This window comes from Girardinichthys multiradiatus, chromosome 12, assembly GCF_021462225.1.
Source record: "Girardinichthys multiradiatus isolate DD_20200921_A chromosome 12, DD_fGirMul_XY1, whole genome shotgun sequence".
NCBI lineage: Eukaryota > Metazoa > Chordata > Actinopteri > Cyprinodontiformes > Goodeidae > Girardinichthys > Girardinichthys multiradiatus.
The window spans coordinates 8,217,138-8,233,143 of NC_061805.1; the positions used below are offsets into that span (position 1 = coordinate 8,217,138).

General features: G+C 41.1%; 2 protein-coding genes and 1 non-coding gene across 3 annotated transcripts; 1 reads left to right on the plus strand and 2 right to left on the minus strand.

Moving 5' to 3' along the window:
* Window positions 1-1,136: 1,136 nt before the first annotated feature.
* ranbp1 (RAN binding protein 1) lies at window positions 1,137-7,544 on the minus strand. Its single transcript, XM_047380362.1, has 6 exons — window positions 7,388-7,544; window positions 6,014-6,147; window positions 5,462-5,619; window positions 2,902-3,030; window positions 2,741-2,809; window positions 1,137-2,326 (listed from the first exon to the last, which is right to left on the minus strand). The coding sequence occupies exons 1-6, from the start codon at window positions 7,400-7,402 to the stop codon at window positions 2,175-2,177; spliced, it is 657 nt and encodes a 218-aa protein (XP_047236318.1). The 5' UTR covers window positions 7,403-7,544; the 3' UTR covers window positions 1,137-2,174.
* LOC124878649 lies at window positions 2,485-2,609 on the minus strand. The gene has a single exon (XR_007040835.1). It is a non-coding gene; the product is annotated as a small nucleolar RNA SNORA77 (small nucleolar RNA).
* A 1,301-nt stretch (window positions 7,545-8,845) lies between the features above and the next one.
* trmt2a (tRNA methyltransferase 2 homolog A) lies at window positions 8,846-15,998 on the plus strand. The gene is made up of 12 exons (XM_047380240.1): window positions 8,846-8,983; window positions 9,153-9,771; window positions 9,918-10,026; window positions 11,096-11,277; window positions 11,367-11,481; window positions 11,593-11,708; window positions 11,791-11,902; window positions 14,201-14,323; window positions 14,535-14,610; window positions 14,718-14,834; window positions 14,920-15,016; window positions 15,614-15,998. Exons 2-12 carry the CDS (start codon window positions 9,164-9,166, stop codon window positions 15,759-15,761), a joined length of 1,803 nt encoding a protein of 600 aa, XP_047236196.1. The 5' UTR covers window positions 8,846-8,983; window positions 9,153-9,163; the 3' UTR covers window positions 15,762-15,998.
* Window positions 15,999-16,006: the final 8 nt, after the last annotated feature.

Here is a 16,006-nt window from a genome sequence, read left to right on the forward strand (position 1 = left end):
AGATTGTGGAGAAGGGCCGATTCCAGACCTTGGGGGACCTGCGGAAGCAGTGGACTGAGTCTGGAGTAGAAACATCCAGAGCCACCGTGCACAGGCGTGTGCAGGAAATGGGCTACAGGTGCCGCATTCCCCAGGTCAAGCCACTTTTGAACCAGAAACAGCGGCAGAAGTGCCTGACCTGGGCTACAGAGAAGCAGCACTGGACTGTTGCTCAGTGGTCCAAAGTACTTTTTTTGGATGAAAGCAAATTCTGCATGTCATTAAGAAATCAAGGTGCCAGAGTCTGGAGGAAGACTGGAGAGAAGGAAATGCCAAAATGCCAGAAGTCCAGTGTCAAGTACCCACAGTCAGTGATGGTCTGGGGTGCCGTGTCAGCTGCTGGTGTTGGTCCACTGTGTTTTATCAAGGGCAGGGTCAATGCAGCTAGCTATCAGGAGATTTTGGAGCACTTCATGCTTCCATCTGCTGAAAAGCTTTATGGAGATGAAGATTTCATTTTTCGGCACGACCTGGCACCTGCTCACAGTGCCAAAACCACTGGTAAATGGTTTACTGGCCATGGTATCACTGTGCTCAATTGACCTGCCAACTCTCCTGACCTGAACCCCATAGAGAATCTGTGGGATATTGTGAAGAGAACGTTGAGAGACTCAAGACCCAACACTCTGGATGAGCTAAAGGCCGCTATCGAAGCATCCTGGGCCTCCATAAGACCTCAGCAGTGCAACAGGCTGATTGCCTCCATGCCACGCCGCACTGAAGCAGTCATTTCTGCAAAAGGATTCCCGACCAAGTATTGAGTGCATAACTGTACATGATTATTTGAAGGTTGACGTTTTTTGTATTAAAAACACTTTTCTTTTATTGGTCGGATGAAATATGCTAATTTTGTGAGATAGGAATTTTGGGTTTTCATGAGCTGTATGCCAAAATCATCTGTATTAAGACAATAAAAGACCTGAAATATTTCAGTTAGTGTGCAATGAATCTAAAATATATGAATGTTAAATTTTCATCATGACATTATGGAAAATAATGAACTTTATCACAATATGCTAATATTTTGAGAAGGACCTGTACTTTTCCAAAGACATTTTATTTGACTGAGATGCAGTTCATACATGGATACAAATGTGTGATCTTTACCAGCTTTTATTTGAAGTTGGAGGAAACATTTCAGATCATCTGAGTGCAAACGAAGAGCAACATTTCATCCATATATATGTATTTACAGATGCACTGGCACTTGGATGCACTGAAGAGTCAAGGCTGAAAACTTGTTGGGTGGAAAGAAAAGGAGTGGGCGGTGAGCACACAGATCAAATGGGGCACACTCCATTACATACACTTTACATGCTATGAAGTCTGGGAATGTCATGAGCTAAAACATACAAACTAAGTCTCCTGATCAGGAACATGAGTGAAGAAAAAAAGCTGCACAAATGGATGAACTGTTTTTACTTTGGACTTAATAAATTTAAAGACTAAAAGAAGCAAATATGAGATTCTTAATTAAGTGCATGTTATCCGTCTTTAACCCATAAGTGGACACTTTGATCTTGTAACACTCATCTGACACTCTCCAACCGTCCAGAGGGAAATCCTCTTGTAGTCAGCCAACTGAACTGAGCAAAGAGGAATCCAAGAGACAATTACCTCAAAGAGAAGTTTTTACCTTGTGATCTAATAGTGGAAGTGTGGACAGGATGCACAGGCCCACAGAGTGTCACCAGTGGGTTTCACCTTTACAATGCACCTCCATAATGCCTGGTTCCTGACCTGGTGCTGCTAAAGAGCAGGCTACATTATCCTCTCACCCTACAAATGAACTCTGCTTTAAAATAACAAAACAAATACCCCAATGTGGGAATCATTGCTACCACAAGCCTCTTTTCACAGTTTGTCAATAGTAATGTTGAACTCTCGAAAGTAAGGGTAGAAAGTGAGGGCTTCCACTGAGCAACGCGGGAACAGGGTCAGAGAAAAAAGATTTGTTATAAACTTAGCATCTGATATTTTCTCCAGTGGCTTGAAGGACTTGTGATCTTGAGGCAAAACAGATAAAAAAAAAACTAATATGCAAGAGTCCAAATTCAGTTCATATAGTCTATTGTAGAAAAAGAGGAAAAACTGAAAAAAAAAAACTGAAGATCAGCAAAGCAAGTTCTTGGTTCTTAATTCTTCTCCACAGCTTTCACCTCCTTTTTCTCATCTTCATTCTTCTCGGTCTCCTTTTTGACCTCTTCCTTCTTTCCCTCAGATGCCTTATCTTTTACTGAGAGCTCCTCCAGCTTCTCTGCCACCTTGTTTGCACTATCAGCGTTGCCTGTGGCAAAACAATACAAAGCATCGTGAGCTAGGAACATTTTAAGCAATTTTCTTGTCTTTCAATATATTCAGATTTCCATCACTGTTTTTCATGCAGCTAGAATGTGCTACCTCTTAAAAACCCAAATATCAGTACAGAAACACTTAAAAAGAAGCAGTAATGTAGCAGAACACAACACCAGCGTTTAGGTAAAGCTAGCGACGTTGCATTCTGCCAGTTTATGTAGCAGACAGAAAAAGTCCCAGGCTGAAGTAAGCAGCAGAGAACAGAGTGTGTCTGCATACTCGTGACACTTTGAGTCATATGCATCTTCACATGAGAATCTCACCAGCACACTTTGAAACATTCAAAATATTTTTTAGATCTCCAAAAAAACAAAACAAAAAACTACAAAGCTCTTATATTATGTACCTGATCCCTCTAGTTGTTTTTTGACCTCCTCTTTGCATTCATCGAACTTCGCCTTGAACTTCTGAGCATCTGTTGAAGGAAAATGCAGCTCATCAGCTAAAGCAAACAGGAACGGACCTCTTTAAATGGAAAATTAGAGAACAGCTGTGAATTATACTCACTTTCTGCGTTTAAAAAGCGTATTGCCAGGAGTTCTGGTTTGGGGCATTCGTCAGCATAATCTGCTAGTGTGTTCCACACCCACGCTCTGTCACTGCCGGCGTTGGGCTTCAACTCCATTTGAGGGCTGACTGCAGTTTACAAGAAGACGATAATGTTAGCAAGGACTGGCCAAAAATGCAGGCACTTGATGAGGAAAATACTCCTACAGTTCTATGAGTGTCGTACATTTAAACCAATGTGACATGTTACTTCAGTCCGTCGGAACCAGTTAAAAAGATCCCAGAACAAGAACTGATAAAAATGAATTTCCATTCATTCAGATGGGCTCTTCTAAAATACAGGTCCTTCTCAAAATATTAGCATATTGTGATAAAGTTCATTATTTTCCATAATGTAATGATGAAAATTTAACATTCATATATTTTAGATTCATTGCACACTAACTGAAATATTTCAGGTCTTTTATTGTCTTAATACGGATGATTTTGGCATACAGCTCATGAAAACCCAAAATTCCTATCTTACAAAATTAGCATATTTCATCCGACCAATAAAAGAAAAGTGTTTTTAATACAAAAAACGTCAACCTTCAAATAATCATGTACAGTTATGCACTCAATACTTGGTCGGGAATCCTTTTGCAGAAATGACTGCTTCAATGCGGCGTGGCATGGAGGCAATCAGCCTGTGGCACTGCTGAGGTCTTATGGAGGCCCAGGATGCTTCGATAGCGGCCTTTAGCTCATCCAGAGTGTTGGGTCTTGAGTCTCTCAACGTTCTCTTCACAATATCCCACAGATTCTCTATGGGGTTCAGGTCAGGAGAGTTGGCAGGCCAATTGAGCACAGTGATACCATGGTCAGTAAACCATTTACCAGTGGTTTTGGCACTGTGAGCAGGTGCCAGGTCGTGCTGAAAAATGAAATCTTCATCTCCATAAAGCTTTTCAGCAGATGGAAGCATGAAGTGCTCCAAAATCTCCTGATAGCTAGCTGCATTGACCCTGCCCTTGATAAAACACAGTGGACCAACACCAGCAGCTGACACGGCACCCCAGACCATCATTGACTGTGGGTACTTGACACTGGACTTCTGGCATTTTGGCATTTCCTTCTCCCCAGTCTTCCTCCAGACTCTGGCACCTTGATTTCCGAATGACATGCAGAATTTGCTTTCATCCGAAAAAAGTACTTTGGACCACTGAGCAACAGTCCAGTGCTGCTTCTCTGTAGCCCAGGTCAGGCGCTTCTGCCGCTGTTTCTGGTTCAAAAGTGGCTTGACCTGGGGAATGCGGCACCTGTAGCCCATTTCCTGCACACGCCTGTGCACGGTGGCTCTGGATGTTTCTACTCCAGACTCAGTCCACTGCTTCCGCAGGTCCCCCAAGGTCTGGAATCGGCCCTTCTCCACAATCTTCCTCAGGGTCCGGTCACCTCTTCTCGTTGTGCAGCGTTTTCTGCCACACTTTTTCCTTCCCACAGACTTCCCACTGAGGTGCCTTGATACAGCACTCTGGGAACAGCCTATTCGTTCAGAAATGTCTTTCTGTGTCTTACCCTCTTGCTTGAGTGTGTCAATAGTGGCCTTCTGGACAGCAGTCAGGTCGGCAGTCATACCCATGATTGGGGTTTTGAGTGATGAACCAGGCTGGGAGTTTTAAAGGCCTCAGGAATCTTTTGCAGGTGTTTAGAGTTAACTCGTTGATTCAGATGATTAGGTTCATAGCTCGTTTAGAGACCCTTTTAATGATATGCTAATTTTGTGAGATAGAAATTTTGGGTTTTCATGAGCTGTATCCCAAAATCATCCGTATTAAGACAATAAAAGACCTGAAATATTTCAGTTAGTGTGCAATGAATCTAAAATATATGAATGTTAAATTTTCATCATGACATTATGGAAAATAATGAACTTTATAACAATATGCTAATATTTTGAGAAGGACCTGTAGTTTCAGTAAATTTATTTCTGGTCAAATGTGATATGTTCAGGTGGGTTGGGGGAATACGCTGCAACCAGTGGAGCAAGGAACAGTGGGGGACAGGCGTAGCAGAGGCTACTCTAATGATGTAGCTTGACATCCACCTTACCTTTACCTCAGGCCAACAAGCAGGTTTTGGGTGGGTGTGATTATGGTGGAATGCATATTTATAAACTCAACTGTTTGCACAGCATTCTTAGCTTTGTAGAAACCAAGCTAAGCTGCTTATATATGATTTTTATTGTGTGATGTTACTCAGATTTAGACACAGGACAGCTCGAGAAACTCCCGGTATGATAACATTTTAAACAGGAAATTTTCTTTCTCGTAGGCAAGAGAAAAGTATTGGCATTCTTTCAGCCAGTTGACCAGCAGTTCACAGCAATATTTGGGGAAGGAGCAATACAGTTATTGAATGCTCCACACAGACGAAACAAAAATCTCTTAGGGCTTTGAAGCAATTGGGTTAACAATTTTGAAGATGTTGGCAGCATTGCTTTTATAAACTTTGGTGTATTTTGATAATTTGGTGAGCACACTATGTCTAGAGGTAGACAATATTCTGCAAACTGACTCACTATGATGATTGGCACAAATCTTCAAGGTTCGGTCTCTCCTCATCAGGAGGCGGATCGTGCCCTTCTCTTTGTGTTTCAGCAGCTTCACGTCACCAGTCCCCCTCTCCTTCCACTCTGGAGGATCATTCTCAGAGGCAAAACGATATAGTTTGGCCCGCCTGGGTAAACAGCAGCACTTTATTAAAAAGATACCAATGCAACTGAACTGCTGTGTTTCTAATCACAAACATGATTAAATCTGGCAGTGGGGTTTCACTGCTTTTAGCCAGGTGGAACAACCAATTATCCAACTTGGACTACATTAAATAAATTTTTTTTATCACAATTTAAGATCTGTGAAGCTTTTGATTGTAAAAACTTTTTTCTTTGTTCCAAACCTTGAAAAATTATAAAACAAATTCCATGTTTCAGGGACTGCTTAGGAACCTTGCAGCCGCACATAATAAGTGTGTCCAAGCTCATGTCTGGTGATATAAATATCCACTAAACTAAGTGCTGTATGTTTTCTGTAACAAGATTTAGCTGTTAAAAAGTGACAAAAACTCATCTCACATTTTAAAGAGCACCTCTTCATCCTCTTCTAATGTTTTAACATCCTGCTCAGGAAGAGACACGATGGGCTCAAAGTGGGGATCGTGATTGGTGTCCTCGGCACCGTCTCCAGTGGTTTCATGGTCTTCCTGGTCCTTTAAGAAAAAGGAAAATCTATTTTTTCCAACAATAAAAAGGGCTGCCACATGTAAGCAACCCCATTAAATCAAACTATTTTGAAATTATGTCTGATAGTGTATCTTAAAAATCAACTGAAACAAAGTGCTTTTTGTGAAGGCACCAACAGGCCATGTTTCAATGGGGGGATTATATGTGTAGCTTTTGCCACAGAGGGAACAGACAAAGCCTTTTGTACGTGGCTGCTGCTGAGCCCAGCCAACTGAATACTGTGTGACTTTATGTGATCTAAAATTAGGGAAGACATAATATCTTAGGAAGTAACATCAACAATAATTATTAAAAGGATACCAAGTTTAAAAGCAACAATTAGTTTAATGGTTTAAAGTTTTTTAACCAGCTAGAAGACACATATGTCGGTTTAGTTAGAGTGTTATAAACTTGGAGCTGGCGGTTATTGTGATCTCATTTGAATTTAACACCAGTCAGCAAACAACCTATTTTACTTGAATTTTCTGTCAACTTGTAAACTTACCCGGCTTATTAAAGAGGCCTCTACCTCAGCAGGCTAACACCTAATTGTTAAGCCTTAACGCTACTTAAACTCTTACTAATAAATCTACGGTATGTGGTAAATTACAAATGCAAACATGAACATAAAGCTACACGATGATCTGGTATAACATTATGCTAAAATACAACAATAAACGGAGTTTCTTTCTTAGGCGCTCTACCATTACCGCTAACATTAGCAAGCTAAAGTTAGCTACCAACATACTAGGGCAAAGGTATATTACCCTACTGAGACCGTTGTTTATGTGCATGCACACACACATGCACATTGATTAAGTTCAACTAACCTACAAAACAATAATAATCATATTATAATGAATTTTATCCACTGCTTAATGATGCTAGTGAGTAAAGAGGCTAACATGCTGACTGCCTGCACACTTCACAGGACTTCTCCGAGCTCGAAAACCTCAACTCTAAAGCGACGTGTTAAGGAAAAACAAGTATCGCAGCAGTCACGCACTTTTTAGGAGTCTACAAGAAGCTAAATAAATTCTCACTACGTTTTATGTCTGAGAAATCCATCTAAATGTATTTTCTAAAGTCAAATGGAATCAATGTCGGCTTCTCTTTTTACCTTTCTAAAATTTAGCAAATTTCCGCAACAAAATACAACTACCGTCAAAAAATTCTGGCTTTAAATAAACACCTATATATTAACCAACCTTAAATGCGTCATCTTACCTTCTGGTCTGCCATAATAAAGCAGATGTTAACAGATTATAGAATTTGTGTGAGAGGTTCAAAACCCAAACTGGCCGCCGTTTGTGTTCAGCTGCTCTCACTTCCGGCTGTAGCTTTCGCGCGCCGAATTCTCTGCGCATGCCTGCGCGCGCAGCGCGCAGCATGACAGCGCGCGAACAGACTTCCCTTCATCAGGAGCAGGAAATCTGACCCTTCGATTTTATTTCACGAAAAAGATACCTGAGGTGAAATAAATATTTATATAATAAACAAACGCGTTTAGTTTCAGAACTTTAACTACCCAAAAGCTGCCCCTGAAATCATTATATGTGGGAAGATTTCATTCCCAAACAAAATTACAAGAAAGAAAAACAATTTCTTGGGAAACTGCGGCCATGCAGATCAGCTGCCAGTTTTGCCTTGTTAGAAATGTACATAAATTCAAAGATTTCAAATCCCCATAGCAAATCATCTTCTACAAATTGAATCGGTTATTCACTTTACAGCAAATGACCCTAGGGTGGCACACCAAAAGTGAAAGGCATAAAATAACTTTTATTTTAGTTTTATTAGGGTGCTATCATATAGAAAAAAGGTGAAGGGTGGAGCCAGGAAAGATTGATTGATTCAAAAATGACATAAGTATGAACAACTCAATTTTGTAGGCCTAATCCTGAAAATATAATTAGGGTGCAAGATCCATTCCTACAAGATCAAGGCCAGTTATAATAAAGGAATAAAGAAATGTTTATATATATATATATATATATATATATATATATATATATATATATAGTGTTGGTAGCACTGTTGCCTTGCAGCAAGAAGGTCCTGGGTTCGATTCCCAGCCTGGGGTCTTTCTGCATGGAGTTTGCATGTTCTCCCTGTTCTCACCGGGTACTCCGGCTTCCTCCCACAGTCCTTAGACATGCCTGTTAGGTTAATTGGTCACTCTAAATTGACCTTAGGTGTATGAATGAGTGTGTGTTTAGTTGTTTGTGTGTTGCCCTGCGATGGACTGGCGATCTGTCCAGGGTGTACCCTGCCTCTCGCCCATAGACTGCTGGAGACAGGCACCAGCTCCCCCGTGACCCACTATGGAATAAGCGGTAGAAAATGAATGACTGACTGACTGACTGACTATATATATATATATATATATATATATATATATATATAAATTTCTTATTTATATATATATATATATATATATATATAAATTTCTTATTTTTATATATATATATAGTCTATGCCCAGTTCTGCTTATCTAAACAAGCAGTTTGTCTCTTACCTAACAAAGAAAGTGACACAAATACACAATTCATATTGTGACTTTTTATGATTTCCACAAATTTATGTGCAACAGATAGATAGACACGCAGACAAACAGACAGACAGACAGACAGAGTGTGGCTCTATTTTGTACTTCCAAATATGTTGAAAAGTAAGAGCCTGTTTTGTTGACGGCGCACGAGTCTGAAAGTGACACTGTCACTTTAAGAATCTCACAGTTGACGCTGCACGTGGTCGGACCAACATGGCGATACCCTGTACAGTTTAGGTGGAAGTGAAATCAACGTTAATAGCCGTCTAAAGGTAATTCAGTTGGAAATCATCCAGTAATATTGGGACAAAGTCCTGTATTGAAGTTGGTGAAATTAATACCGTGTGAAAAATCTGATTAATACCAAAAATGTTGACGTTTGCAAGTGTTTTAAGAAGCGTTAAAATCTCGTATGAATAAAACATCTGTGTCTTATGACAGCCAGCAGACTGATGGCGGATCTTGGTTGTGGTTCCACATCAGAGGCTTCATCCTCAAAGGAGGGTAAACCTGAAGATCTCACTCAAGAGTCCAAAACTGATGATCCCAACCCCGAAAGCATTGAGGCCACTTCTGACCCCAACATGTACCGTTACATCAAAGAATACCTCTTCACCTCAGAGATCTATAAAGTGGAGATCAGGAACCTGCCCAAGTTCATCGGCTTCAACGACCTGAAGAAGTTCCTGGCCAAGCACGGCCTGAACCCGCACAAGATCAAGCTTTTTGGGAAGCAGACATTTGCCTTTGTTACTTTTAAGAATGAGGAGGAGCGCGACAAGGCAATGAAGATGGTACATGGCATGCAGTGGAAGGGCCAGGTCCTGAGCGTCAGGCTGGCCAAACCCAAAGCGGACCCTATCATGAGGAAGAGGAAGCAAGAGGAGGGAGAGGGGCCTGGGGGGCAGACGGCGTCCAAGAAAACAATGGGAGGTGAGGAAGAGGAGCCGCTCACTGTACAGATTGCCAATGCTGTGACTCCTCTCTGGAATGTACCTTATGAGGAGCAGCTGAAGATAAAGGAGCAGGAGGTGGTGGAAGTTCTGCAACGACTGTCCAAGTAGGTGGTCCCATTTATATGGATCCATATCGGAGCTTTTTAATACAGCAGCAACGCTGAATGATGATGGATGCTCCAGACCCACTGAGTGTGTTCTTGCTCTGGATGACTCATTCCAATTCACCATCATGTTTGGGATGTTTTAGGGAGATAGGCAGCACCAACAAGGCCATGTTGCCGTGGATCTTTGCACAGAAAGGAAAATTCAACAAAATGTGTTGTCCTCTTGAAGCTATACGACCTTCTCCGACACAGGTATTTATCTACATTCTAAGAATGCAGTGCATTTTCTCCCGGTTTTATCATTTTAGTTTGAAAAAATAATAAAACAACTCATCCTCTGCTAAAGTGAGACAAATAATACATAAAAAAAAATCTATAGATATTACATCATGCATTTGTTCAGTAAAAACAAAGCCAGTGCACAGAGAGTTTGGAAAAAACCCAATATTTAGTCTTTGAAAAGAATTCAAGCCTAGCGGCAGTTTAAATTCACTTGGTAATCAGCAAGTGTTGGAGCAGAAGTCTGGATTATTTACATCGAAACAATGCCTAGAGGAAAAGTCATGAGGAACTGTCGGTGACCATCACTCTCAGAAGTTTTGTCAATTTTCTGAAAAATCTGGAGTTTAGTATACTGAGAAAATGATCTACCCAAATGCAGATCATTTCCGACAGCCATCAATCCTCCCAGGAATAAACGTTCTGGAAAAGCTACCCTAAGGTCAGATCATGTAGTAAAGATTAATGAGCTTTGAGTCTGTAGACCTAAGCATAAGGGGAATGTATGTTAGGAAAGGTTTGAGTAAGAATGGCTGGTTAGTGCCAGGAAGAAGCATCATCTCTCTGAGCAAACATGGAGGTGTAGCTTAGGTTTCCAAAGGTGGATCTAAACTTCCCTCAGGTCTTTTAGAAGAACATCTTTTGCCTAAACTAGAATAAAGTGTTGATGATCTGCCATAATTCAAGGATCTATGTTAGCATAAAAAACAGGAGATCATTTTATCCACAACATGTGGTGGTGGAAGGCTGATGATTTGGTGTTATCTTGGAGACACAGTTTTAGGGAGACGTTTGAGGCCATTTCTCTGACAACTGAACCGTGGTTGAAACCAAATCATACTGCCTTCCTCCATCAGTTTCTTTTTCTGTACCCACCACATCTGGTTCAGGGTCATGCAGTGATTAGCAGGTGAGCCAATCACAGTAATCAGTCATAGAGCCCATCCATGTCTAAATCAAAAAGTGTTCCTATTTAAGTTTCTTGTCCAATATGTCTTATTTGTTCGTAAAGTTTTCTGCTCGTGTTTCTGGCTCTTGGCAGACAGAGTACAGAAACAAGTGTGAGTTCCTCATCTCGGTGGGTGCTAACGGGGAGGATAAGACCATCGGTTTCCGCTTGGGGAAGTATAAAGGAGGCTCCTGTGCTGTGGTGGGACCAGCGGAGACCTGCCATGTGTCCCCCGAGGCTAAGACGATGGTCCGCGAGTTTCAGAGGTTTATCAGGTGCTTTGACTGCAAATTACCAACCTCCACAGGGTGTCTGTTGCCTTCAATATTTCATATATTTTTATTTTCGGTAACTTTGGAAACAGGACAACGCCATATTCAGTGTACAGTCCTGAGACATATGAGGGCCACTGGAAGCAGCTAACTGTACGCACTACGAGGACCAAACAAGCGATGGCTATCATCTTCTTCAACCCACAGGTGAACAGATATTTTCAGTTTAGCTGCATTTAATGTACTGTTGATTTCTCCCTTTTGAAGGTGTTTACTTTTAATTAAATCAATCAATCAATCAATTTAATTCAATCATAGAAACTTGAAGAAGAGGAGCTCAACACCCTGAAAAGCTCCATGAAGACCTATTTTCTTGAAGGAGAGGGTAAAGAAAGTGGCATGACCTCTCTGTACTTTGTTCGAGAGGGTCAGAGGTAAATAAAATCAGCATTTGATTAAGTGAGTCTCCAGATCAATCTGGATAACAAAGTTAATCACTTGTTTTCGACTTTAAAGAACATCTCCCAACCTAGAGGACTTGCCCTGTGAGCTTGTGGCTGGAGAGAGCTGCATTCACGAGGAGCTGCTCGGGCTGAAGTTCAGGATATCCCCTCACTCCTTCTTTCAGGTAAGCTGAAGGAACAGCTGGAGATTTTGTACATCGTGGCCGTTTCTCCAGATAAATTGGAGTTCAGCAACTGTTTCAGAATCAGACCAGAAATGGAGTGATTGTGTAAAAACCTCCTTTGGAGCAGTATCATAAACTGATCTTAATGATGAATACAGTGCTGCCCTCGTTTATGAGCACACTTGCTAAAAATATGTAATTACTAAAAGAAAAATGTATTCTTTTATTGCTGTAACATAATATCACATATTTATTATTCTCCTGGCATTTCACTGAGTTCATGATGTCATGCTCTCTAACATGGTTCCGAAGGTCCTTGGAAAAAGAATCAAGCCCACAGCATCACAGACCCACCACCATATTTAGCAGTGGGCATGAGGTGCTTTTCCACTCATCGATCCTTTGTTTTACACAAATCCACCTGGAGAGTTTGTTGTTGATTAGCTCAATCAGTCTTGTCTGAAGAAAAAACAGCTCTAGCTGAAGTCTACTGTGATGGAAATTCTGGCAGTAAGCATTCCACAGTGTATGACCTTTTTTATCTTACTCCTCAGAACATCTGTGTTAGAGGAAGAAGCTGTAAAAGCCATTATCAGAAGTTTAATGGTTCAGACCCATCTTTTAGGACGATGTCAGGAAGGGCAGTTAGGTCTGTTCCTAGATAACCTTGTCACCTTTGAACTCAAGAAGGGTTTGGGTCATAAAACACAGACTCTTTGCAGTTGAGATAACACTGTCTTGTTCTGGTATAAATACTGTGTGTAAATAGCGTTCGGGGCTTTGTTTAACTGACTTGCTCGGTGACATAGTCATTCAAACGCTGAATGCCTTTGAATAAAGCTTATTAAGACAAAGTCCGGATTTTCTCTTCTTGTGAGTCAACTTCTACCCACTTTGATAAGAAAATTCCACAACACTACATAGAGTGTAATGGATACAACACATGTATGTTTGTGATGGTAGGATAAAAACAACTTCTTCCTTTGGCATCGTTCCCAAAATACCAGTTAGCATGGAGCATCTAATAGTTGTTCAATTCAAGAATATTTTTTATTCATCCCAAAGGGAAATTAAATGTTGTTATAGCTCATATTATGAAGGTTTCTTCAAAGAGCCGTTGTAGATGCTGATGGCTGTGGGCAGGAAGGATCTCCTGTAGCGCTCTGTCTTACAGCAGATCTGAAGAAGCCTCTGACTGAAGACACTGTTGTTGTTCAACAGTCTCATGAAGAGGATGTTCAGGGTTCTCCATAATCTTCTTCATTTTATGAAGAATCCGTCTTTCCACAATGATCTCCAGAAGTTCCAGAGGAGTCCCCAGAACAGAGCCAGCCTTTTTTATCAGCTTGTTGAGTTTTTTTAAGTCCCTGGTTCTGATGCTGCTTCCCCAGCAGATGATGGTAGAAGAGATCAGACTTTCCACAACAGACTTATAGAAGATATGCAGCATCTTGCTGCAAACACCAAAGGACCTAAGCTTCCTCCAGAAGTACAGTCTGCTCTGTCCCTTCTTGTAGATGGCTTCACAGTTGCATCTCCACTCTAGTCTGTTGTCCAGGTGAACACCAAGGTATTTATACTCCTCCACCACCTCCACTTCTTCTCCCATGATGGAAATAGTGTTTGACCTATTCTTGCTTCTCTTAAAATCTACAATCATCTCCTTTGTTTTAGTCACGTTCAAAATGAGATGATTGTTTCCACACCATGCCACAAAGCGGTCCACCACCTTCCTGTACTCAGCTTCTTGTCCATCTCTGATCCACCCCACGACTGCAGAATCATCCGAGTATTTCTGCAGATGACAGGAGTCTGTCTTGTACTGGAAGTCTGAGGTGTACAGAGTGAAAAGGAATGGTGAGAGTACAGTCCCCTGTGGTGCTCCTGTGCTGCTGACTACCTGGTTAAACTCATAACCCTTCAGTCTCACAAACTGTGGTCTGTTTGTCAGGTAGTCTTTGATCCAGGAGATTGTTGAGGCCTCCACCTGAGTCTTCTGGAGTTTCTGACAAAGCAAATCAGGTTGGATTGTATTAAATGCACTGGAGAAATCAAAGAACATGATCCTCACAGTGCTGCTGGCTTTGTCCAGATGACTGGGTTTGTTGAAGCAGGTGTATGATGGCATCTTCAACTCCAACTCCACAGTGATTAGCAAACCGAAGGGAGTTCTGAATGTTGCTTGTTTGCTTACTCAGGTTTTACTTTAAGGCTTTCGATACATCTTTACCATAACCCTAATGCTCAATGCCTGTCCAGGTGGTGAAAGTCTGATGAATATTGTGTGTTTCCATCCAGGTGAACACAGGAGCTGCCGAGGTACTGTACTCAGCTGTGGGGGAATGGGCTCAGCTTGATCAAGACAGCACAGTTCTGGATGTTTGCTGTGGGACCGGAACCATCGGAATCTCACTGGCTAAAGTAATTATTGTTTTTACTGTATTTAATCAAAGCAGTCATGCGGGTAGTATTCACGTCTTCAGAATAAATTGATCGTTCCTTGATCATTTGACATCCGTCCGGCTGTACTAAACACATTTTAACGTTGTGTAACTTGTTAATCTTGTGGAAGATGTCAGCAACTACATGATGAAGAGGGTTCATCAAGTTTCAAATCTTTTTGCTTTTCTAGAGAGTTAAAAAGGTGATTGGGATTGAGCTCTGTCAGGAAGCAGTGGAGGACGCCAAAATGAATGCAAAGCTTAATGGTAAGACTCCGGAAACTAAACCACAGCTAACTTCTTACGTGTTAAAGGTGTCTCTTTTTGGTGGCCTATCAAATAGACATGAATTTATCTTTTCTTTGCATCTGAAGATCTTAGTAATGTTGAGTTTCACTGCGGAAAAGCTGAGGATGTGTTCCCCAACATCCTGAATGCTCTGGTGTCCCCCAACGTCACAGCAATCGTGGACCCACCAAGGGCAGGCCTGCGTGAGTACACAACGTAAAGAAATGGGAATGCAGTTTTTTTAAGAGTTGTTATGAGATACTTTCTTTTTTTTTTTTTAAAACACAGACTCCAAGGTCATCCTTGCTATCAGGAGAGCAGAACACCTGAAGAGGCTGGTTTACGTGGCATGCAATGCCAAGGCCGCCATGAGCAACTTTGTTGAGTAAGGATTTGTTTCACTAGACATGGGCAGGTGACTGTTCACAAGGTACACCAAGGTTGCCATTTCACAGAAGGAAGGTAACATTTATACAACCTTCACAGTTTGAAGTCCTTTTTAATGAGTTCTTAGAAAAATTGCTCCCCACCTGTTGCTGCAAACTGCCAGTCAGCTGGCTGAAAGAAGCTTATTATAGTGTCCACATGTTTACAAGAAGACTGTGGAGACTAAAGCAGCACCACCTATCACTCCTGTAAAGGCAACTTCGTTAAAAACTGAAATTGGACAGTGACAAATGTCGTGTCCATTAAGCTGCTGCCTGCTGGCTCTACTGGAGCAGACAGCCTGACTGATTAACCATCGCCTTCAAAAAAATAATTTAAAAAATACTATATTTAGTTTGTGTTTGCTATAGTTTTGATTTAGCTACCAAAATAAACATTGATAAAATATTTCCTCAGCTGTGGGAATAATTTTCTTTTCCATTTTAAAATAAACCATTAAAATGTTTTTGATATCTAGACGGCACTAAGACAGCTGTTATACAAAAAGCTGAATGTTTTCTGGACTTAATGGTGCAACTTTTTTTTTTGTCCTCAGCTTGTGCAGAGCTCCCTCAAACAGGGTTCACGGCGCTCCGTTCCGTCCGGTGCGAGCTATGGCCGTGGATCTGTTTCCACAGACGAAGCACGTGGAGATACTTCTACTGTTTGAGAGAGTGGACTACAACTCCCAGCAGCAGACTTAGCGTTGACCAGAAACAGATTCTCTGTAGTTTCGGCTTTCCGTTCTCTAAATGTATGCACACTTACTACCTTTAAGTTGACACTTTTTCCCTCTTTGGAAGTTTGTATCTGAAAATTAACTTAAGAAATGAGGTCTTCAGATGTTTTGTTTGGACATGCAGCATTTTTAGACAAGAACTAGCCCAGACTGTGTGAAGACCAAAAAAAAAGAATAAAGAACTAAGTGTGGCTGAATAAAACAAAGCAC

Coding starts and splice junctions, on each gene's coding strand:
- ranbp1 (XM_047380362.1), bottom strand. Junction 3,031..5,461: donor GATTTGTGCCAATCATCATA/GTGAGTCAGTTT, acceptor TGTAAACTGCAG/TCAGCCCTCAAATGGAGTTG. Junction 2,327..2,740: donor AAAACAACTAGAGGGATCAG/GTACATAATATA, acceptor GTTTTGCCACAG/GCAACGCTGATAGTGCAAAC.
- trmt2a (XM_047380240.1), top strand. CDS start 9,164: ATGGCGGATCTTGGTTGTGGTTCCACATCAGAGGCTTCATCCTCAAAG. Junction 10,027..11,095: donor TACGACCTTCTCCGACACAG/GTATTTATCTAC, acceptor GGCTCTTGGCAG/ACAGAGTACAGAAACAAGTG. Junction 15,017..15,613: donor GCCATGAGCAACTTTGTTGA/GTAAGGATTTGT, acceptor TTTTGTCCTCAG/CTTGTGCAGAGCTCCCTCAA.